Source organism: Rhinatrema bivittatum, chromosome 4, assembly GCF_901001135.1.
Source record: "Rhinatrema bivittatum chromosome 4, aRhiBiv1.1, whole genome shotgun sequence".
In the NCBI taxonomy this organism is placed as follows: domain Eukaryota; kingdom Metazoa; phylum Chordata; class Amphibia; order Gymnophiona; family Rhinatrematidae; genus Rhinatrema; species Rhinatrema bivittatum.
The window spans coordinates 196,192,392-196,216,317 of NC_042618.1; the positions used below are offsets into that span (position 1 = coordinate 196,192,392).

The window sequence follows — 23,926 nt, forward strand, 5'->3', positions numbered from 1 at the left end:
CTTTTAAATGCTCTTTCTATGACATTCTCTTTCCATTTAGATGGTGCATGTGATTGAAGAATACATGGAAGATTACAACCAAATCAACACCACCAAGATGAGACTGGTCTTATTCATGGATGCCATACAACACATTTGTCGGATCAGCCGGATCTTACGACAGCCATTGGGCAATGCTTTACTTCTAGGTGTCGGTGGCAGTGGGAGACAGTCGCTTACAAAACTGGCAACTCATGTGTAAGAAATTTAACATTATGACCCTGGGCACACAAAATTAGTCTTATTTCCTTTGTTAAATGCCTTATATTTAATATAAAACCAAGGTGGAACCACATCTGTAAGAGTTGAATCACAGGCAAATTACTCAAATTTTTCTAGTTCTATTACTACCCAAGTTGTTGTCTTGTTTCTTTATCTCATACTTTAGAGCAATATTTGATAAATAATTCTTCTACCTTAGAATTAACTTTATAGTTAGTTGTTTTCCCTAAGGAGTAGTTATTGGTTATTTTCTTTGAGAAACTGAGATTATTTGTTGATTATTCTTCTAGGGGAGCATGATTTGTTTGTCAATTATTTTCTTCGAGGACTGGGATTTGAGTATTGGTTATTTTTATGAGGAGCAAGGTTATTTGAACATTAAAAATGCCATACTGAATCAGACAAAAGGTCGACTGAGCACAGCATCCTCTTCAACAGTGGCCAATCTAAGTCACAGGGAATTCTTTGTCAATTATCCTCCTTATGGAGCGGGGATCATTTATTGTTGAGTGAGATGTGGTAATTCTTCTTGAGAAGTAGGGATCCATTATTGATCATTTTCCTGCAGAGTAGGGGTATTGATTATTCTCTCTGAGGAGCAGCAACCAGTTTTCAATTATTCTCCATTAAGAATTGCATTTAGTTATCAGTTATCCTCCCTGAGTTCGTGGTGTTGTATTTATCATCTCTGTAAAGCAAGGTTTTTTTTGCCAGGTATTCTATCTGAGTTATGTTTGTCTCTTGTAATTTGTTTTACTAGGGGAGTAAGATTATCATAAAGGGGTTTTATGAACCTATTAAACTGATTATTTGATTAACCTGATTTCATCTTCTTTAACACATACTGGACTTGATTTTCAAAACAACTTGTGTGCTTAAATCCCTGTAATCAGGGGTCAGTATTCGTGTAACTTAGTTTTATATTTACTTGTTATGTGCACTGAACAGAGGTATTTCAGGGAGTAGATATGTGACTTATGTGGATACTTTTTTAAATTAAAAAGCATGCACATAATTTATGGCCACACAGGTTATGCCCTGCTTGGAGATGTATCTTTGTGTGAGGCAGTTTGTGTGCATACTCAGCCAAATTACCCAAGGATTTTCAAAGTAAACTTTTATATAAGTAAGTTCACGTGGCAGAAGGTCTCAATTTTGCAAGAGAATAGGGTTAGGGTGGGAGAGAGGGAGTGCTTAAGCTAATTTCTCTGGAACTGGAGAGGAGAGAAGGTGTGTTTGTGTGTGTGTGTGTGGGGGGGGGGGGTGCAGGCCAACCTATTATGCATTTTCCCATAGACACAGAATGTGAGAAAAGCCTTAGTAAATCAGGCCCTTAGTGATGTCCTTTGAGGGGGCAGGGGATGCTCAGTCTGGCAGAACCATTTATTAGATATTAGCAGGGAGGGTGTGGGAATTGTGCCATAGGCCCACAAGTCACTTTTTTATTTTAACCAAAACAGTGCCACTTAACCAGACATCTTTTGAATATATCCAGTTAAATGACATATTATTCCACCACACAAGGCCAGATAACTTTAAAACCTAATCATTTAAAACCAGTTAGGTTTTAAAGTTATCTGGCTATATGGAACTGGATATCTTTAGGGAAGCATATTCAATAAGACATTTATACCATTGAATACCTAGGACAAGTTATCCAGATAAGTTTAACTGGATAACTTGTCTGCTAGTCCATTTACTGAATATTGGCCTCTGTGTGTACAATGTGCATGCATGCATGCAGACTTTACTGCTATGAGGGCTATTATAAAATTATCTTCCCTGTTGTCAGTGGTACGAATGCAGGATATTTCTGAGAAATGCTAATTTTCAACTGAAATATTTGGGACCTGCAATTTTCAGTATCCAATTAACAGGGTAAATTGTCTGTCTGAAAATTGCCCAGCCCACAGCCAGCTAAAAATATGCATGAGGATCAACAATGTATATACTTTTAGCCGATGAAAAAAATAGGTGGTCCTGTGAGGTATGTTCAGATCAGAAGAGGGAAATAACAGGCATAGTTGACATTTTCAAAGCTAGGCACATTATTTTGTATGGGAAAAACACCTACGAATAGAGGTACAAATCTCTGGGGAACTTTTTCCTGGGGCAGATTTCAAAGGGAAAGTATGCTAGTACTTTCCCTTTGAAAACTGGTGAAAAGCACACAGATAAAAGTACCTGTGAACTTGGCATCCTTTCAAGCACTTTTGAAATTTGCCCCATTTACAATGTGCTTTTCTCTAACTTTTTCTTGTACTCTCAGAGCAGAGTATGAGTGTTTCCAGATTGAACTCTCAAAGAATTATGGGATGCCAGAGTGGCGTGAAGACATCAAACGGATCCTGTTGAAGGCAGGCCTGTACAATGTGTCTATCACATTCCTCTTTGCAGACACACAGGTAGACTTACCCTATATATTTTTATTAACCCTTTGGTGTCACATAGTGAAGTTCATCACAGCTGCATAGCTCTCAAAAAAAGCCATTGATTTGAACCTACCTGGAACCCCCAATCCATTGAGGGTCATCTTCTCTGCTTCAGGGAGCCTGGGGTAACTCACCCAAAGTGAGGCAACAAATCTCAGCTGGGTCGTGGGCTGGGGAGGAAGAAGGTCTCATGATTGGAGAGCATCAACCTGGTGCAGCAGGAAAGGATCCTGTAGCAAGGACCTGCTGTCCAGGTGATGCATTGTCCTTTCGCACCGAGGATATCTCCCCAAGGCCTACTGCCCAGGAAGAAAGGATTAGGTCAGCCGTCATAGTTGATTTGATTATTAGGAATGTAGACAGCTGGGTGGCTGGTGGGCATGAGGATCACCTGGTAACATGCCTACCTGGTGCGAAGGTGGCGGACCTACGCGTCACGTAAATAGGATTTTAGACAGTGCTGGGGAGGGAGCCGGCTGTCGTGGTACATGTGGGCACCAATGACATAGGAAAATGTGGGAGGGAGGTTCTGGAATCCAAATTTAGGCTCTTAGGTAGAAAGCTTAAATCAAGAACCTCCAGGGTAGCATTCTCTGAAATGCTCCCTGTTCCACTTGTAGGTCACCAGAGGCAGGCAGAGCTTCGGAGTTTCAATGCGTGGATGAGACAATGGTGCAAGGAAGAGGGATTCAGTTTTGTTAGGAACTGGGGAACCTTTTGGGGAAGAGGGAGTCTCTTCTGAAGGGATGGGCTCCACCTTAACCAGGGTGGAACCAGACTTCTGGCGCTAACCTTTAAAAAGGAGATAGAGCAGCTTTTAAACTAGAACAAAGGGGAAAACCGACAGTCGCTCAGCAGCGCATGGTTCGGAGAGAGGTATCTTCAAAGGATGCTAATGATGCATTAGAATTAGGGTATCCTGACAGTGAGGTTCCAATAATAAGAAAATTAGTCCAAGTGTCTGTAACTAAAAACTCACCTGAGCTAAAAAATTCTAACTTATCCCTATCAATTAAAAAGCAGAATGAAAATACAAACAAAAAACAAACTTTGAAATGTTTGTATGCTAATGCCAGAAGTCTAAGAAGTAGGATGGGAGAATTAGAATGTATAGCAGTGAATGATGACAGACTTAATTGGTATCTCAGAGACATGGTGGAAGGAGGATAACCAATGAGACAGTGCTATACCGGGGTACAAATTATATTGCAATGACAGAGAAGAGCATCCAGGAGGCAGTGTAGTGCTTTATGTCCGGGATGGCATAGAGTCAGCATGAGTTAAGAGAGAAAAACATTGCATTTAAGATTCATGTAGAACAAGAAAATGAGGTGGTCACTATTCAAAGACTTTGTCCAGGTAACTTTTGGAATTGCCCGGGCAAAGAACAAGATTTAAAAATTTCTCCCCATTGCTACATCTTGTCCAAGTAACTCGTTATCCACACAAAATGTAGCTGAATAATGCAGAGTAACTTCCCTGTAACAGGTGTTCTCTGAGGACAGCAGAATGTTAGCCCTCACACATGGGTGACCTCATCGGATAAAATAAAAAAGAAGAAGAAACCACATAGTGGAAACCCAACTCTGTGACGTAGCAGGCAGGTTTCATGAGGGCTACCATCCTGCTGTCCTTACCTGTTAGTGGTAAGCAACTCTGCTTTTTCCAAGGACAAGCAGGATGGTAGTCCTCACACATGGGTGAATCCCTAGTTAAAGGCTGCCTATCAACAAAAAAGGGGACCAACAAAACACCCAAATTAGGTGCCAACAGGCACAACAGGTTTTTTTGGTAAGGGGAGGGCTGTCTGAACAAAAAGAACAGGCCCAGGCGGGAACAGAGTTGGGTTCTAAGAACATAAGAACATAAGAAAATGCCACACTGGGTCAGACCAAGGGTCCATCAAGCCCAGCATCCTGTTTCCAACAGTGGCCAATCCAGGCCATAAGAACCTGGCAAGTACCCAAAAACTAAGTCTATTCCATGTAACCATTGCTAATGGCAGTGGCTATTCTCTAAGGGGTAGATTTTCAAACCGCGCGATTTGGCGTACCTTTGCTGGCGCATCAGGCGCAAGCAAAAGTACGCGGGATTTTAGTAGATACACGTGTAGCCGCGCGCATCCGCTAAAATCCTGGATTGGCGCGCGCAAGGCCATCGATTCTGTATAGCCGGTGCGCGCCGAGCCGCGCAGCCTACCCCCGTTCCCTCCGAGGCCGCTCCAAAATCGGAGTGGCCTCGGAGGGAACTTTCTTTTGCCCACCCCTCACCTTCCCCTCCCTTCCCCTACCTAACCCACCCGCCCGGCCCTGTCTAAACCCCCCCCTTACCTTTGTCAGGGGATTTACGCCTCCCGGAGGGAGACGCAAATCCCCGCGCGCCAGCGGGCCGCTAGCGCGCCGGGACGCGACCTGGGGGCGGGTACGGAGGGCGCGGCCACGCCCCCGGACCGCCCGGGCCGTAACCACGCCCCGGGCCCGCCCCCAAAACGCTGCCGACACGCCCCCAAAACGCCACGCCGACCGGACACGCCCCCCTCGCCAAACCCCGGGACTTACGCGAGTCCCGGGGTCTGCACGCGCCGGTAGGCCCATTGAACATAGGCGCACCGGCGCGCAGGGCCCTGCTCGCCTAAATCCGCCGGTAATGGACTTCTCCTCCAAGAACTTATCCAATCCTTTTTTAAACACAGCTATACTAACTGCACTAACCACATCCTCTGGCAACAAATTCCAGAGTTTAATTGTGCGTTGAGTAAAAAAGAACTTTCTCCGATTAGTTTTAAATGTGCCCCATGCTAACTTCATGGAGTGCTCCCTAGTCTTTCTACTATCCGAAAGAGTAAATAACCGATTCATATCTACCCGTTCTAGACCTCTCATGATTTTAAACACCTCTATCATATCCCCCCTCAGTCGTCTCTTCTCCAAGCTGAAAAGTCCTAACCTCTTTAGTCTTTCCTCATAGGGGAGTTGTTCCATTCCCTTTATCATTTTGGTAGCCCTTCTCTGTAATACAAACAGTCTAACTTCAGTTAGTCAGCCTGAGTGACTCACTGCTCCCTTGATTAACAAATGTTGGTCCCTATTCAAACCCAATCACACTACCTCAACACCTTTCCAAGGTGAGTAACTGAGCTGAACTATTCAACTTTTTTACTTTGGTATATACTGCTCCTAGCTTATTTCTAGCTTCTGGCTACTTTTTTGTGGGGTTTTTTTTTTTTCAAGACAATGCACTCAGTTAGTATTAAAAACAAACAGTCAGCTCCTTAAAAGTCTGGAGAACACTCAGTTCTGCAGACTTTTAAAAATAAACACACTATCTACTGCTACCTTATTGACTGACTAAAAATACAAACAGTCTAACTTGTTTATTCACTGCCTACCTACTGCTACCTTATTGACTGACTATTTAAAAATGCAAACAGTCTAACTTGTTTATTCACTGCCTTTCTGACTATTAAAGGCACAAACACACTAAATAATATTCCCAAATAGTTAACTTTGCCCCAATACTTTTAAAAAAGTCAATGTCCCAAGCAAAAACTTACTGATTCCTTTCAGCCACCAGCAAGGTGATCCTCTTCTCTCAGTGTTTCTCTCAGTGTTTCCACTGGAATGTGCTAAACTATAGGATGAGCATGTCAGAAGTGGGATTTGAACCCACGCCTCCATCAGGAGACCAGAACACCCAGCACAGGGAAGCAGGAAGACTTGAGTCTGGCGCCTTAGACCACTCGGCCATTCTACACCTCAACTAAGTTCCAATGGACAGATTGGCCCAACCTGCTATCATGTTGGCCATCCCTATCCAGACAGTAATGCAATGAGAATGTGTGGAGAGAACTCCCATGTCGCAGATCTCCATAGGAACTGCTCACAAGTGGGTCACTGACACTGCCATTGCCTGAACAGAGTGAGCCTTGACATGGCCCCCAAGATGCAGTCCTGCCTGAGCATAACAGAAGGAGCTGCAGTCTGCTAGTCAATTAGAAAGTATCTGTTTGGCAACAGCAATGCCCAACTTATTCCTATCAAAAGAAACAAAAAGTTGGGTGGACTGTCTATGGGCTTCTGTCCACTCCAGATAGAAGGCTAAGGCTCTTTTGCAGTCCAGACTGGGTAGGGTTTGTTCACCTAGTGTTAATGGGTCCTGGGAAAGAATGGATTGGTTAAGATAGAAGTCCATCGTCAACTTAGGCAGGAACGTAGGATGCATATGTAAGACCACCCTGTCATGAAAACAGTATAAGGTGGATAAGTCACTAAGGCCTGGAGCTCACTGATTGTGCGTGCTGAAGAGACCGCCAAAAATATAATTGTCCAGGTCAGGTACATCAGGTCACAGAAACACAGCAGCTCAAAGGGAGCTTTCATCACCTGAGCTAACACCATATTGAGGTCCCAAGACACAGCGGGAAGCCTTATGGGAGGCTTCAACTGAAGCAGGCACCACATGAAATGTACAACTATATGCTGTACAGAGATGGGCGTATCATCTACTTCATGGTGGTATGCACCAATTACAATCAGATGAACTCTAATGGAGTTGGTCTTCAAGCCAGATTCCAATAGATGGAGAAGCTAATCAAGCAGTTTTTGTCTGGAGTAGGAGAAAGGATCTAGGGCCTTCTGTTTACACCACATGGAAAATCTCCTCCACTTCAGTCCATAGGACTTCCTATTGGAAGGTTTCCTAGAAGCCACCAGGGACCTGAGACACATCTTCCGTGAGATCGAGCAGTTATAATATTAACCTTTTAACATTCAGACTGTGAGCAACAGGGTCTGCAGGTTCTACTGCCACAATTGCCTTGATCCTGTGTGATGAGATCTGGGGAAGTCCCCAGACTGATCTATTTCCAGATAAACAACTCCCACAGGAGTGGAAACCAAACCTGTCTCGGCCAATAAGAAACTATGAGGATCATAATCCCTTTGTCCTCGTGAACCTTCAAGAGAGTCTTTGCTACCAGTGTAGCTGGAGGATATGTGTACAGAAGATCCTCTTCCCAATGCTGAGCGAAAGCAACTGAGACAAAGCGCCATCCCGGGGGTATTGATGCCAAAATAAACTTAATGATAACTGTAGAAAATCCTATCTAGGATACTAAAGGGAATTATGGAGGACCCCATGTCGACCGTGTGAGGCAGTGAAGAAAACTTATCATGAAACTCAGTTTTCCCAAATACAGGCCAGATGGCTCAAAAGTTGAGAAAAGTGAGGCTTTTATCTGACTTCGAAATGACAGGATCCGCAGAAAAGAAGAGATTGAGGGGACCCAGAATGGACGCATAGTATAATGCATGCTGTACATGCCCAAAGAGGCTCAGTCAAAGTTCTAGAAACTTTGTCATATGTTTTCCATGCTGGGCTCCATCCATTGTCACCCATGTGTGAGGACTACCATCCTGCTTGCCATCAGAGGAAAAGAGTTGATGATGGAGGCATTCCATGGGGCATAGTTAAAGTATAGCCAGTGAGCACTGATTCTCAGCTGTAACTGGGTAAAATTATCAGATAAGTTGATTTGAGAAATGCCTGTTCTATAGTTACCTTGGTAAATTCAGTGGCAGACTTACCAGATAAATGCTGCTGAATATTCAGGTCAAGTTACCTGGGTAACTTTCCTCTTACCAATCCACTAAATATTAGTATTAAAAACTGTATGAACTGTTTGGAGTTGTTATGCTTTCACACAAATTCTCAAGGGGGAACCCAGATTATCATGCAGCAATCCTAGGTAATAAAGTTTTATAGGGAAATGGATGTCACTGTTAATTTTGTACTCTTGGAGCTCCTCCTCTTTAGAAACAATAATAACTGCTTACATTTTTAATATTTTATTAGATTAAAAATGAATCTTTCCTGGAAGATATCAACAATATATTGAATTCTGGGGATGTGCCCAATATATATGGCTTGGATGAGCAGGATCAGATTTTGACAGGGATGAAAGTCGTTGTGCAAGATTTAGGGCAACAGCCCACCAAGGCCAACTTGATGGCAGCGTACACAAAACGTGTGCGCAGTAACATCCATACTGTCTTGTGCATGAGGTATGCTACCTACTGATTAGTGTATACTTTTTCATATTTCTGTGCAAAAATGTAGACAATCTGCAAGAGACTCCATTCAAAGTAATGGAATTGCCAGTGGGTGCCTGCAGATTGGTCATGGTATTCTGCATCTTTTTAATGGTCTGCACTGTAGAGATGTGAATCGTTTTTCTGACGATTGAAAATATCATACGATATTTTCAAACTCGTCAGAAATCGGGGGTTCCCCGAAACTGATAGGCAAACCCCACGAAATTGTTCGTGGGGTTCTCTTATCGTTTTGGGGGAGGGCGGGAAAATGGCACACAAAAACAACCCCTAAACCCACCCCGACCTTTTCAAACACATCCTTTAGCTTCCCCCACCCTCCCGAACCCCCCCCCCCAAAACTTTTTAAAAGTACCTGGTGGTCCAGTGGGGGTCCTGGGAACGATCTCCTGCTCTCGGGCCGTCGACTGCTACTAATCAAAATGGCGCTGATGGCCCTTTGCCTTACCATGTGACAGGGTATCCGTGCCATTGGCTGGCCCCTGTCACATCGTAGGAGCACTGGATGGCCGACGCCATTTTTAAAGATGGTGCGGGCCGTCCATTACTCCTACCATGTGACAGGGGCAGGCCAATGGCACAGATACCCTGTCACATGGTAAGGGCAAAGGGCCATCAGCGCCATTTTGATTAGTGGTAGCCGACAGCCCGAGCGCGGGAGATCGCTCCCGGGACCCCACTGGATCACCAGGTACTTTTAAAAAGTTTTGGGGGGGTTGGGCGGGTGGGGGAAGCTAAAGCATGTGTTTCAAAGCGTCGGGGTGGGTTTTTTGTTTATCTGCTCGGGCGTAGCCGATTAAAAAAAACAAACAAAAAAAAAACCGATCGGACCCCACGAAAAAAATTCCCCAATTGTCCCCGGAATCGGAACCGATTCCGGTTCCGATTCACATCTCTACTGCACTGTATGAATACATGTGTGTGCTGCAAACAAGGAGATATTGGAGTTAAGGAAGTGTGAAAGTAGCTGATACAGGGTCAAAAGAAGTAAAACAGAGGAAAAGAAGATACAGAGAGAGAGCAGACAAGGGAGTTGGGCACGGAAAGAGGAAAAGAGAGAGGAAGGAAAAGAGGAAAACAGGTGGTTAAGAAATAGATAGTGAGAGACAGAATAGGAGAGAAATCAAGAAAGAGAAGTTAGACGACATGTACTATGCATCAGTGGGTTGCAGATCTCACAGACTTCTGAGAGACCCTGCTCTAGCCTGCCTTTCCCTCTTTTTTTTGTCCTTGTTGCTGTGTAGCCCTATTGGAGAAGTTTTCCGTGCTCGCCTAAGACAATTCCCTTCACTTGTCACCTGCTGTACCATTGACTGGTTTAATGAATGGCCAGCTGAGGCCCTGGAGTCAGTGGCATCCTCCTTCCTGCAGGAGATTCCAGAGTTAGAGGCTACTCCAGAAGAAATTAATGGAATGGTAGGTGCTAATGCAAAATGTTATCTGTCTGAGTAAAAGGTGTGTTGATGTGCTTCTCACATTTTTATAGAGTGTAGATGCTATTTTACATCTACAAATGTTTTCTGGATTGCCTTCTAATGTGAACAAATTATATTGATTATATAAGAATTAAATACACTTATCGTAACTTGTTCTTTCCTCTGTGGCTGAAACATCTTAGGGCACTTATAAGCCACATAGCAGCAAAGTACATGGGTACTTTTGTACATGTACCCTTAGGCTATTTTCAAAGAGAAACTGCCTGGATTTCTTTGATTGGGCGACTGGAAAATTAGATCAAAGAGGTGCACTGGATGTGGTTTGCTTGGATTTCAGCAAAGTTTTTTATACTGTCCCGCATAGGAGGCTCATTAATAAAGTGAGCAGCCTAGGAGTGGTTACCACAATGATGGACTGGATTAGAAACTACTTCAGTAATAGAAGATATAGGGTGGTGGTAAATGAAACTCACTCTGAGGAGAGAAAAGTGATTAATGAAGAGCTTCAGGGATCAGTCACAGCCCTGATTCTGTTCAATATTGTTGTAAGCAATATTGCAAAGTTAGAGGGAAAGATTTGACTTTTTGCAGATGATGCAAAGATCTACAACAGAGTGGATAATCCCTGGGGGAGTAGACAGAATAAGAAATGATATAAGAAAGCTTTTTAGTACATTTTCAAAAGGTTTCAAATTGTAAAAATAGAATACATGTTCGTAAGTAGCCTGTGTTTGTGCACATGCTATTTAATAAACATCAAAAGTGCATGTATATTTTTGATTTCTCATGCACATTTTACCAAAAAAAAGGGGCGGTCAGGGGTGTTCTAGGGTGGTGCCAAGAATTACGCATGGTAGTTGCTATTTTATAAGTGATTTACGTGTATACATTGGCCAACTTTTTTGTACAATTTTATACCTGCTAATTAACTAGCGCAAGTGAAATTTAACTTGTCTGCTTTTTGTAAGTTTTGGGTGGTAGTTCTGGGTGAAGTGCTAGAGGGTCTAGGTGGACTGGAGATGGACTGGGTGAACTGGCAGAGGTATCAGCAAACTAGTGACTTCAAATACATGCAGAAGTAAGTATTTTCAAAACTGTATACACACATATTTTATAAAATACCTGCCTCCACATATAGATCAGGGTTTTTATAAGCACGTTATATTTTTTCGCATAAATTAACCCACTGCATAGTTTATTAATTACTAAGATAAATCTCTGCTTGTCCACTTAGGTAAACAAATATAGTACTATGAATAGGTTTGAAAGTTAGACTGTATGAGGAGTCACTTAAAGCATATTAGATTAGCAAATTAAAGATCTCTGGAGAGGATAATTGCTAATCTAGAAAGGAAACATAAGCGTTCTTGCTCCAGCTGGAAAAAACTGCAGAAATGCAGGCAGGAATTAAAGACAACACAAATAGATCAGATTGAAATGTCCATGTACTTTTCTCAACAAAAGTTTTATGAGCACAGGAATAAGGTGAGTAAACTGCTGGCAGTTTATGGAAAAAGGCCCGGGCAAAGAAGGAATGGTCGTGCATAATCTTCAGCATATTACTGAGACCTTTCAGACATTCTGTTCTGAGATCTATTCAGGAAAGACCTCCTGTACCCAAGAGGCTATTTATATGTATTTGAATGAGATACAGCTTCCCACAGTTTCTGCAGAACAGAACAAGAAGTTGAGGGCTCCTATTTCTATGACTGAACTACAAAAATCCAGAAAGAGCCTTCACAGTGGTAACATCCTGGTCCTGATGGATTTCACTTAGACTTCTATAAAAGGCTTTTCTCTCAGGACAAGCAGGATGGGTAGTCCTCACATATGGATGACATCAGAGGATGGAGCCCAATCATGGAACACTTCTGTCAAAGTTTCCAGAACTTTGACTGGCCCCTACTGGGCATACCTAGCATGGCACTAACCCTGCAGCCAGCAGGGGTCCCCCTTCAGTCTTCTTTTTTCCGCACAGCAGTAGCCACACGGTTAAGGAGCTCTGCAGAGATTCCTGACAGGAATTTTTCTCATGGAATTACTAAAATTAATTTACCCCACAGGGTTCCCTCCTTCACCTTTTTCAAGCCGCGGTACTCCGGTAAGTTTTTTACCCTTTTTCCGTCAATTACCGTCGAGTTTGGCCCTCGGGGCTTACTGGCCGTCGACCGTACCGTGGCTAAATTTTTTCATGGCCATAGCGTCGGGGTTCCGCCGGTGCCCGGACTGTAATCGCACCATGTCCATCACAGACCCTCACAAAGTCTGTGTAATGTGTCTCGGAAGTGAGCAAGCTGTCCTAACGTACCAAATGTGCCCTTATGACACCAAAAGGTCGCAAGGCTAGAATGGAGAAGATGGAGCTTCTCTTCCGTGCTCAAACCCTGACACAGTCCATTGCATCGATGTTGTCAGAACCGGCACCGTCTACTTCACACCAGAATCGACCTCCGGCCGGTGACCATCCGGCATCGACGACTTCTTGGCCTTTGTCACCCTCTACGCCCCCTCAGGTCCGAGGAGATCGTAGAGATAAACATCGCCACCGGCATCGAAAGTCTCTGACCATTGAGAGAGCAAAATCATCAACCTCGCCATCGTCTGAGCCGCCATCGAAGAAACCCCATCCAGAAAAGGCACCGACCTTTTCGGCGACCAGGTCACTGAGGCAACCCTCGGGAGCTGCGACTCCGCCTTTAACGGTGGTCCCTCCAGCTATGCCTCTGCTGCCTTCTTCTGTTCTGGAGCTGAGGCTGCTTACTCCAGGTCTCCAAGAAGAACTGGACTGGATGGTTTAGGTGGCCATCAACTCCAGGTTCCTGTGACACCGGTACTGATTGTGGAACTGACCACTGGCCCGATTCCAGCAGTGTTGGCACCACTGCTCTCAAGGATGGAAGCGCTTATGGCCGCTTTTCCACCGATGGATCGTGGGTCACCGATGGCTCTGGTGCCCTCCCCGCTTGAGTTGTCATCGGGAGGAGAAACACCGTTCTGCATCCCTCCTTCGGGAGTTCTGCCGATGCCTCAGCTGTCGATGCCGATACGTCCGTCGGTGCCACCGATCCACCCATCGGTGCCAATGCGTCCATTGGCACCATCAAGCCATCCATCGATGCCTGCACCGGTGCCTTCGATGCTTGCACTGATGCCTTCATCGGTGCCTTCAGTTATTCCTTTGAGTCCTTCGAAGCTTCGACCAGGACCTTCAGGGATCCCACCGCCCCGTCCTCCTCTAGTCCCTAGAGGAGCAGGCGCTGATCCCTACAACACCTTCACTGATGATTCTTCACCAGACACCGATGATTTGCCTTCACCACCTTCACCTACTGAAAGTAGAAAGCGTTCTCCTCCAGAGAATCTTTCCTTCATAAATTTTGTGAAGGAGATGTCTGAATTGGTACCCTTCCAATTGCAGACTGAACAAGATGACAGGCATCAAATGATGGAGCTGTTATAATTCCTGGATGCTCCCAAGGAAATAACCTTTATCCCTATCCACCAGGTTCTTCTAGATCTCCTCAAAAAGAACTGGGAACATCCTGGCTCTGTGGCTCCAGTCCACAGGAAAGCTGACACCACCTATCTCATTCAGTCAGCTTCAGGCTTTTGCAAACCTCAATTGGATCACCAATCTGTGGTTGTCGAATCTGCCCAGAAACCTCACACTTCCTTTCCCCCAGGCAAGGAACAGAAATTTATAGATGCCATTGGTCGCCGTGTCTTCCAGAGATCAATGCTCATCTCCAGAATTGCCTCTTATCAGCTCTATATGACCCAATGTAATAGGGTCTTATTTAAGCAGATACGAGACTTAACAGACTCCCTGCCTCAGCAATTTCAAGAGCAACTCCAAACCCTAGTCAACAAGGGTTTTGAGGCAGGCAAGCAATGAGATACGATCATCTTATGACATCTTTGACACTGCAACCAGGGTATCTGCAACTGCTATCTCAGCAAGACGATGGGCCTGGCTCAAGTCTTCCGACCTTCGCCCTGAAGTTCAGGACAGATTGTCCGACTTCCCCTGTGTAGGAGACAATCTGTTTGGCGAGCAGATTCAACAGATGGTGGCGGAACTAAAGGACCATCATGAGATCCTGAGACAGCTCTCTCTCATGTCTTCCGAATACTCTTCAAAACAGCCTTTTAAGAAAGACTCTAAGAAGTCATTCTTCTGCCCGAAGAAGTACTACCCGCCACCAACTAGAACGCGTTCTACAAGACCGTTTCAAAAAGCCCAGTCTCGTCAGACACGGAAACAAAAACCGCAAACAGCCCCTCAGCCTGGCCCTGCTTCCGGTTTTTGACTCTTACATAGAGAGCAGCAGCCAGCTTCCATTGCCCCACATACCAGTCAGAGGTCGATTGTGCCATTTCAACAACAGGTGGCACTCAATCACCTCAGACCAGTGGGTCCTAGCGATAATTGCTCAAGGTTATCGCCTGAACTTTCTCTCCACTCCACCGGACTCCCCACCTCTACCGACATGGAGAACATCCAACCACTCACTGCTCCTGGAGCAGGATGTCTCCCTCCTCCTCCAGTCCAGAGCAATAGAATCAGTGCCATACTCACAACAAGGCCTAGGGTTCTATTCCCGGTACTTTCTAATCCCCAAAAAATCGGGAGGTGTTCGTCCAATTCTGGATCTACGTGCCCTCAACAAGTACCTCCAGCAAGAGAAGTTCAAAATGGAAACCTTGGGCTCTCTTCTTCCTCTTCTACAAAGAGGAGACTGGCTGTGCTCTCTAGACCTCCAGGACGCATACACTCATATCGCGATAATTCCATCTCATCGCAAATACCTGAGGTTTCTAGTAGGCCCCAAGCATTATCAGTACCGAGTGCTTCCATTCGGCCTTGCATCTGCACCACGAGTCTTCACAAAATGTCTCGTCATAGTTGCAGCCTTCCTCAGGACTCAAGGTGTTCACGTCTACCCCTATCTAGACGATTGGTTAATCAGGGCTCCCACTCAGCAAGCTGCTCTGTCGTCCCTGCATCTTACTCTAATTTCACTGGGATTTCTCATCAACTACGACAAATCCTACTTAGTCCCATCTCAAACCTTATCATTCATTGGGGCAGACTTTGACACCTTGCAGGCAAAGGCTTTTCTGCCTCGACAGCGAGCTCTCACTCTCGTGTCTCTTGCACATCAGCTGCAGATTCAGCACTCCACAACTGCACACCACTTTCTCATCCTTCTGGGACAAATGGCGTCCTCAGTTCAGGTCACCCCAATGGTCCGCTTGGCCATGAGAGTCATGCAGTGGACTCTAAGGTCACAATGGACTCAATCCATTCAGCCCCTGTCGATCATTGTCCACGTAACCGACTCACTCTGTCTGTCTCTCGCCTGGTGGAAAAATCAGATCAATCTCTTCCAGGGCTTGCCCTTCCAGGCTCCAGACCCTCAAATAACTCTCACCACCGATGCTTCCAACCTCGGCTGGGGAGCCCACATGGCCGATCTGCAGACACAAGGATCTTGGTCTCCAGTGGAAGCCAAACACCAAATAAAATTCCTGGAGCTGCGAGCAATCAGATATGCTCTCAAGGTATTTCAGGATCGCCTCTCCAATCAAGTCATCCTGATCCAAACGGACAACCAGGTGGCCATGTGGTACATCAACAAACAGGGAGGGACGGGCTCCTACCTTCTGTGCCAGGAAGCTGCACAGATATGGGCGGAGGCCCTCTCCCACTCGATGTACCTCAGGGCCACCTACTTGCCGGGAGTGGACAATGTGTTGGCAGACAAGCTGAGTCGCACCTTTCAACTGTACGAGTGGTCTCTCAACCCCTCAGTAGCAAACTCGATCTTCCACCAATGGGGTTATCCTCAAATAGACCTCTTTGCGTCACCTCAAAATCGCAAAGTAGACAACGTCTGCTCTCTCACTCACAGCCAACATTATCAGCCAAGAGACGCATTCTCCCTATCATGGGCAATCTGTCTCCTATACGCATTCCCTCCACTTCCACTTCTCTCGAATACTCTCGTGAAGTTACGTCAGGACAAGGGAACCATGATCCTGATAGCACCCCACTGGCCGCGCCAAGTGTGGTTTCCAATACTTCAGGATCTTTCCATCCGCATGCACATTTCCCTTGGGAAAGGACCGGCTTCTAATCACTCAAAACGACGGGTGCCAACGCCACCCCAATCTTCAAGCCTTGTCCCTGACGGCATGGATGTTGAAAGGTTAATCCTTCAGCCACTTAACCTTTTGAACGAGGTTCCCGTGTCCTGATTGCTTCACGGAAGCCTTCCATGAGAAAATTGTATTCTTACAAATGGAACAGGTTTACATCATGGTGCTCTTCTCAATCCCTTGACTCCTTTACCTATCCAATCACGAAGTTTCTGGACTATCTCTGGCACTTGTCAGAGTCAGGTCTAAAAACTTCCTCCATCAGAATGCATGTTAGTGCGGTTGCCGCCTTCCTTAAAGGTGTTGGGGATGTTTCTATTTCAGTACAACCCCTTGTAGCACGTTTTTTGAAGAGCTTGCTTCACCTCAAGCCTCCTCTGCGTCCTCTGGCCCCTTCTTGGGATCTCAACCTAGTTTTGGGTCGGCTCATGAAACCACCATTCGAGCCTCTTCAATCCTGTGACCTTTGATATCTCACATGGAAAAGTGATTTTCCTTTTGGCAATCACTTTCGCTCGCAGAGTTAGTGAATTATAGGCTCTAGTTACTTACCCGCCTTACACTAAACTTCTGCAGGACCGGGGAGTACTCCGCACTCACCCTAAATTCTTACCTAAGGTAGTTTAGGAGTTTTACCGCAATAAATCCATTATACTACCTACCTTTTTTCCCAGGCCCCATTCCAATCCAGGAGAGCAGGCTCTGCATACCCTTGACTGCAAACGGGCTCTAGCGTTCTACCTAGACCGTACAGCTGCCCACAGGAAAAGCACTCAATTGTTAGTCTCTTTCCATCCTATCAAATTGGGGCAGCCTGTGGGTAAGCAGACTCTCTCCTCCTGGTTAGCGGACTGCATATCCTTTTGCTATCAGCAAGCAGGCATTCCTTTTCAAGACCGTGTTAAAGCACACTCTGTGAGGGCCATGGCGACTTCAGTAGCACACCTACGATCGGTACTGCTTCCTGACGTTTGCAGGGCTGCTACCTGGCGTTCTCTCCATAGCTTTACAGCCCACTATTGCTTGGACAAAGCAGGAAGACCAGATTCCATCTTCGGCCAGTCTGTCTTGCGCAACCTATTTACAACGTGATGTACCAACACCCTTCCGCCTGCCCGGTGGGGTTCAGGATGCCCTCGGCCAAATTTCATCCCAGGCCTAGTTCCTTGCACGCCTGAGTACATTTGGTGCATACTCTTGACATCCTCAGCTTGGTACTCACCCATATGTGAGGACTACCATCCTGCTTGTCCTGTGAGAAAGCAAATGTTGCTTACCTGTAACAGGTGTTCTCACAGAACAGCAGGATGTTAGTCCTCACGAAACCCGCCTGCCCTGCGGTGTTGGCTTCGTAACGTTTTCTTATTGTATTTTCGGCACTACCTGTAGCTTTTTAACAAGACTGAAGGAGGACCCCTGTTGGCTGCAGGGTTAGTGCCATGCTGGGCATGCCCAGTAGGGGCCAGTCAAAGTTCTTGAAACTTTGACAGAAGTGTTCCGTGATTGGGCTCCTTCCTCTGATGTCACCCATATATGAGGACTAACATCCTGCTGTCCTGTGAGAACACCTGTTACAGGTAAGCAACATTTGCTTTCCCAGATATGGATCACCAACTGATAGATGCCTTTGAATACCTGAGAGAACACCCTTCTTTCTTTCATAAGCTGATTCGAATGGGTAGGAATGAGCTGGATCCTGGTTCTTACTGGCTTATTTCTCTCTTAAACACAGTTCTGGTAGGTTTGGTTAAAGACAATCAAACAGGATTCTTTAAGGGCCATCTCTCTATGGCTAATACATGGAGAGCCTTCAATATTTCTTTGTCTAGGAGGTATAGAGTTCAGGCCTTTTATGGTGCTGGATGCAAAGAAGACCTTTAACAGGCTAGAATGGTCCTTTGTTTGCAGTGCTTAAACCCTATAATTAGATACTGGGTTTTTTGGCTTATATCAGAGTACTATATGAACCTCACAGCAAGGATTTTAACAAATGGATCTCTCTCTGAGTCCTTCTGTATATAATAGGGCACTAGAAAGAGATGTCCCTTATCCCCATTCTTGGATGATTTGGCTATCAAAGTTTTGGCACAGATCATTTGCTCAAGTGCAGGAATTTGAGGCTTTCATTTTAAGATCTTATTATATGCAGATAACATTTTTCTGTTTCTTACCAATATGAAATAATCTGCCTCAGGCTCTTGGAAGATCTGGAGGAATATGGCGAGCTGTCGAGCTACAAGATCAATTATCAGAAGTCTGTTTATAGGGGAGTGAATAGACCCAGCATATATCCACTTATATATACTACTTTAAACAGGCACAGAATGGTTTCAAATATTTAGGGGATTTTCTGGCCAAAGAATGGTCTGATTTATATAGGACTAATTATGTGCATGTTTTTAATGGTATTTTTGAAGTTCTGCAAAAATGGGGCAGTTAATATCGTAGGCAAGTTGGATCAGTGTTTTGAAAATAAACATATTACCCCAACTCATCCACATATTCCAGCACTTTCCTATCATGTTACTAATGAAATTTCTTACTAGTCTCTGTAGACATATATTTCATTTTATTTGGCACATTCATAGATTGAAGTTGGATACTCTGTGGCGGTCAAAATTGGGCAGGGGGATGGCATTGCTTGGGTACTACTGGGCCTCAAAGTTGTCCTATTTGAAGCCTTGGTTAAATAGAGACTATTTGCAACCATGGCATTTCCTGGAGATGGAGGCAGCTGAGGGAATATATTTACCTCTTTTATTAATCTTACCCTCTTCATCTGTACAAGCCCACAAATTCTTACACTCTTGTCCCATTATTGCACATACTGTTAAGATCTGGAAAGCATTTTGTAAAAGAATGGGTATACCTGAGAGACTACTTAATCCACTTGCTTTGGTGAGGGATAATCCTGATATATCAATTGCCACCTTTCATCAAGAAGTGGAAAACTTGTGGAATGTTGGGCTATGTATGATTCCTTAGTCAATTTTGGGATGATAAGGGTTGGCTGTCTTTTGACTCTTTAAAGAGGGAGTATGGCTTGTGGGAGGAGTCCCATGAGATTTATTAAAAGATAAAAACCAAATTCATTAGACTGAGGGAGTAACCAGGATTAGGAGGAACTCCTCCAGTATGGAACAGATATTATTGTTAGCTGAGAAAAAAACATAAGATAATCTCTCCTCTCTTTTGAGGTATTATTTTATCTTGTGAAGAACAGGAACCCTTAATGGCCCTGATGTCCCAATGAAATACAGAGTTGGGCCTAAATCTCACTGATTGGGATTGGAAGAGAATATGGAAGTTCATACATAAAGTATCTATATTGGCAGGCAAGTGAAGTTTATGAACAAGCTGCTGCACAGAATTTATAGATACCTTCTTAGATTTTCTCCAGGATCATCTAGACTCTGTTGGAGAAGATGTGTGGAAGACGGTTCTTATATTCACATTTTGTCGACCTGTGTCTTTGTTAAGGATTTCTGGCTCAGGGTTGAATCTAATATTAGTGATATTTTGAATCAACATGTGAGATAACTTCTGGAGATGTGTCTTTTGGGTCTATGGAAGATATAATTTTGGACATCTATCAACACAAGCTATGTAACCATTTTATTCATGTAGCCAGTCATACCATTGTAACTTACTGGAAATTTACACATCCATTATCACATTGGCATACACAGGTGCATGAGATAGCCTTAAATGAGAAACTGACTTATTCTTTGCAAAAGAAAATAGTTATTTATGATAAATTTCAGACAAATATTGGGCTTATATTCGCACTCAGCTAACATAGTTCTGATAGTAATCATAGATTGAATAAAGAGTGAAGCGTATTTTCATTAATGGCTAAGTGTTAGAGAATGGCGTTTGTTCTCAATGTAAGAAACTGTGTTGTTCTCTTATATTTTGTCATTATTCTCTCTTGTATTGGAATTTTCTTCTCTGTAAGATTCATGGAATTTCTGCTTGTTCTTTAAATAAAAAGTTAAACAGAAAAAAAGAAAAGGTTTGTTGACATTCTGAGCTGGGAGAGAGCAGTACCCAACTTGGCATCATCGGATGATATCACCCACATGCATAGCTGTTTGTTCTGCTGTCCATGGTGAACACCTGTTACAGATTAGGGATGTGAATCGTTTTTGAACGATTAAAATTATCGTCAGATAATTTTAAAATCGTCCAAAATCGTTAGAGTGCACGATACAATACAAATGCCCCCGATTTCCTAGCGTGTAGCCAGATGGACTCAGAACAAGTGAGTATAGTGTGCTCGTGCTAGCATTTGGAGACGGATCTGACGTCAGCACGGGTACATATACCCCCACAGGAAGTGAAGCAACTCAGTAATTTCCGTCTCCAAAGCAGTTTGGAGAGCCTGCACGCTCGCTGAGCGTGTTTTCCAATACTACTTTCTATTTTCTTCTTTCTATATTCTACTTACTAAATTTTCTACAGGAACATCGAGCCCCGCACTCCTGCGGTGATACCCTCGGGTCCCTCCCCCAGTTGAGTTTCCCGGGGTGATTTCCGCGATCCCTCGGAGGTCTAGGCCTCGGTCCGGTGGCCGAATCGCGGCAGGGATCTAGCCCCCGAGCGAGAAGGGCTTGGCCGGGCTGAGAGGCGCCTCGGTCCCGGCGTGGACCTAGAGGCAGCGGGCATTTCCTCAAGCGCGGCGGTGAAGGTATTCCCCTCTCCCCCCGCAGCCGGAGACCGCCCGGGTTCCAGCCGGGAAGCGCCGAGGATCAGGTAAGGCGTACATCTCTTACTTTTGGTCTCCGAGGTATGAGGATTGGCAGCGTTGCCTGTATGCGGCACGCCGTGGAGGTCGCCATTTTGTCAACTTTGTTCAGGTATTGAGCGCCCATGATAGGCGCCTGTATATGATTGAGCGTATATTTCTGACCGCATATTATTGAGCGCATATTGTATATCATTGAGCGTATATTGCTGACCGCATATTATTGAGCGCATATTGTATTGAGTGTATATTGCTGCCGCATATTATTGAGCGCATATTGTCTTGAGCGTATATTGTTGCCGCATATTATTGAGCGCATATTGTCTTGAGCGTATATTGCTGCCGCATCTGATTGAGCGCATATTGTATTAAGCGCATATTGCTGCCGCATATTATTGAGCACATATTGTATTAAGCACATATTCTTCAGCGCTGCATTCGCAAGCCGCAATGGAACACTCGAACGCCCCGGCGTCTCCGGCGGCGCCTTCTGATTCCGGCGTGAAAGCTCTCGGCCTCTGCTCAGCATGCCAGCTTAGAGCCACGCACAGCGAGGAGCCAGACTCCCTTTGTTCCCAATGTGAGGAGGCAGTGGGGGCCTTGGGCCAGGACCAGTCTCAACCGAGGTTTGCTGACAGTTCCCCAGGGGCCACCCCAGATCTAGCGGGCAGTCTCGAACAACCTGGGATCCCAGGAGACCTGGTACCCCGACGACTAGAGACCGCTTCCATGGATCTCTTTAAGGGGATCCATGCCTTTGTACAGATGCAGTCATCTTCCAGTCCAGGCCCTGCTGCCGCTCCAGCTGATCCCGCCCCCGGACCTTCGTGCCCTTATCGTGGGAACCCGCCTTCGGGCAGTCTGGTTCGTGCGGACCCTGATGTCTCTGAGGACGAGTCCGAACCCCCCGAGGAGGGGGAACTCCCCTCGGGGATGGAGCCATATCGAACCATGAGGCGGTTCTTTCTCAAGGAAGATCTCTCCGACCTGCTATCTCAGTGCCTGGCGGAGTTGGCTATTACAGGCCCCGGCACTACGGTGCCATCTACACAGAACCCTCTGCTGGAAGGTCTTCGTCCTACAGCCCGCCATTTTCCCTTCTTGCAAGCAGCACAGCAACTGATAGATTTGGAATGGGCTGCACCAGCGGCCTCATTCAAAGGGGGTCGGGCCCTGACGGGCATTTACCCCCTGGACCCGGCAATCAAGGAGATGCTGGCGTGCCCTCACGTGGACGCCTTGGTTAGCGCTGTGGTCAAGCGCACTACCATTCCAGTTGAGGGGGGGGGGGGGCGGCCCTCAAGGAGCCTCATGACCGGCGACTGGACGCCATCCTGAAACAGACCTTTGAGGTGGCAGCTCTATCTTTGCGGATCGCAACCTGCTGCACAGTGGTGACGCGTTCCTGTTTGTCACAGGTCAGGAACAATGCTCCGGCAGCGGACATGGAGTCAGCTCTCTCGTTCCTCATGGATGCAGCATCCGACCTAGTCCGTACGACAGCCAAGGGGGTCTCATCCTCGGTAACTGCCAGGAGGCACCTCTGGATACGGAATTGGTCAGCCGATGCTCCATCGAAGACACGCCTCGCCAGAATGCCCTTTAGGGGCTCTCTCCTGTTCGGCAGCGACCTTGATAAACTGGCCAGCACATGGGGCGCCTCTCCAGTACCTCGACTGCCGGAAGATAGGTTCAAAAGGAACCAGCGCGCCTTTCCGAGGCCCTCCAGAGGAAGAAGCTCCCAACGCTTCACTCCCTATAGGAGTCACTACCAGGCACCTCGTCCTCAGGCCAGGAACCAGTCCTTTCGGACCAAGCAGCATAAGAAGGGAGCCGGCTCGGGTTCAGGGCCCGGCCGCGCCTCCCAATGAGAATCAGCCGATCCATCCGGGGGACAGAGCCATAGGGGGCAGGTTAACCCTCTTCTACCCCAGATGGGTCGAGATTACGTCGGACCAGTGGGTCCTCGCCATCATCCAAGAGGGGTATTATCTGGACTTCCATCACCTCCCTCCGGACAGGTTTGTGGAATCTCCGTGTCCAATCCACAAGAAGGCAGCATTGGAAGCTACCCTGGCGAGGCTCCTGTCCTTGAAAGCCATAATCCCAGTACCTGCATGGGAAATGGATTCTGGGCATTATTCCATTTATTTCATGGTACCCAAGAAAGAGGGCACTTTCCGGCCCGTACTGGACCTCAAGTCAGTCAACCGATACTTAAGGGTCCCGAGGATTCGCATGGAAACTCTGCGCTCCGTCAAGACCGCAGTACAGCCAGGAGAATTTCTCACGGCCTTAGACTTGTCAGAAGCCTACCTGCATATCCTGATCCATCCGGATCATCAGCGCTACCTACGCTTCAAAGTTCTGGGACGCCACTTCCAATTCCGGGCTTTGCCCTTCGGGTTAGCCACGGCGCCGCGAACCTTCACCAAGGTGATCGTAGTGGTAGCAGCGGCGCTCAGACGGGATGGGATCCTTGTCCATCCCTACCTAGACGATTGGCTGATCAGGGCGAAATCACGAGAGGAGAGCCATCGGGCAACCAACAGAGTGATCGCCCTTTTGGAAAGCCTGGGATGGATAGTCAACCTAAACAAGAGTTGCCTACAGCCTTCCCAATCACTGGAATACCTGGGAGTCCAGTTCGACACCCAGGCAGACAAAGTCAGTCTCACCACCAAGAGAAGGTTAAAACTTCAGACGCGTCTTCGGTCCTTGATTGGAGCCAGCCGGCCCATAGCTTGGGATTATCTGCAGGTTCTCGGCCTCATGGCA

At 46.0% G+C, this 23,926-nt stretch overlaps 1 protein-coding gene across 2 annotated transcripts in view; it reads left to right on the forward strand.

Moving 5' to 3' along the window:
- DNAH1 (dynein axonemal heavy chain 1) overlaps positions 1–23,926 on the forward strand; it is a 1,058,897-nt gene that overhangs the window by 736,862 nt on the left and 298,109 nt on the right. For both annotated transcript variants that reach the window (XM_029599497.1, XM_029599496.1), the window contains exons 48-51: positions 41–237; positions 2,531–2,666; positions 8,547–8,755; positions 10,048–10,219. In XM_029599497.1, the coding sequence (XP_029455357.1) occupies positions 41–237; positions 2,531–2,666; positions 8,547–8,755; positions 10,048–10,219 (714 nt within the window). The remainder of the gene's footprint in view (positions 1–40; positions 238–2,530; positions 2,667–8,546; positions 8,756–10,047; positions 10,220–23,926) is intronic.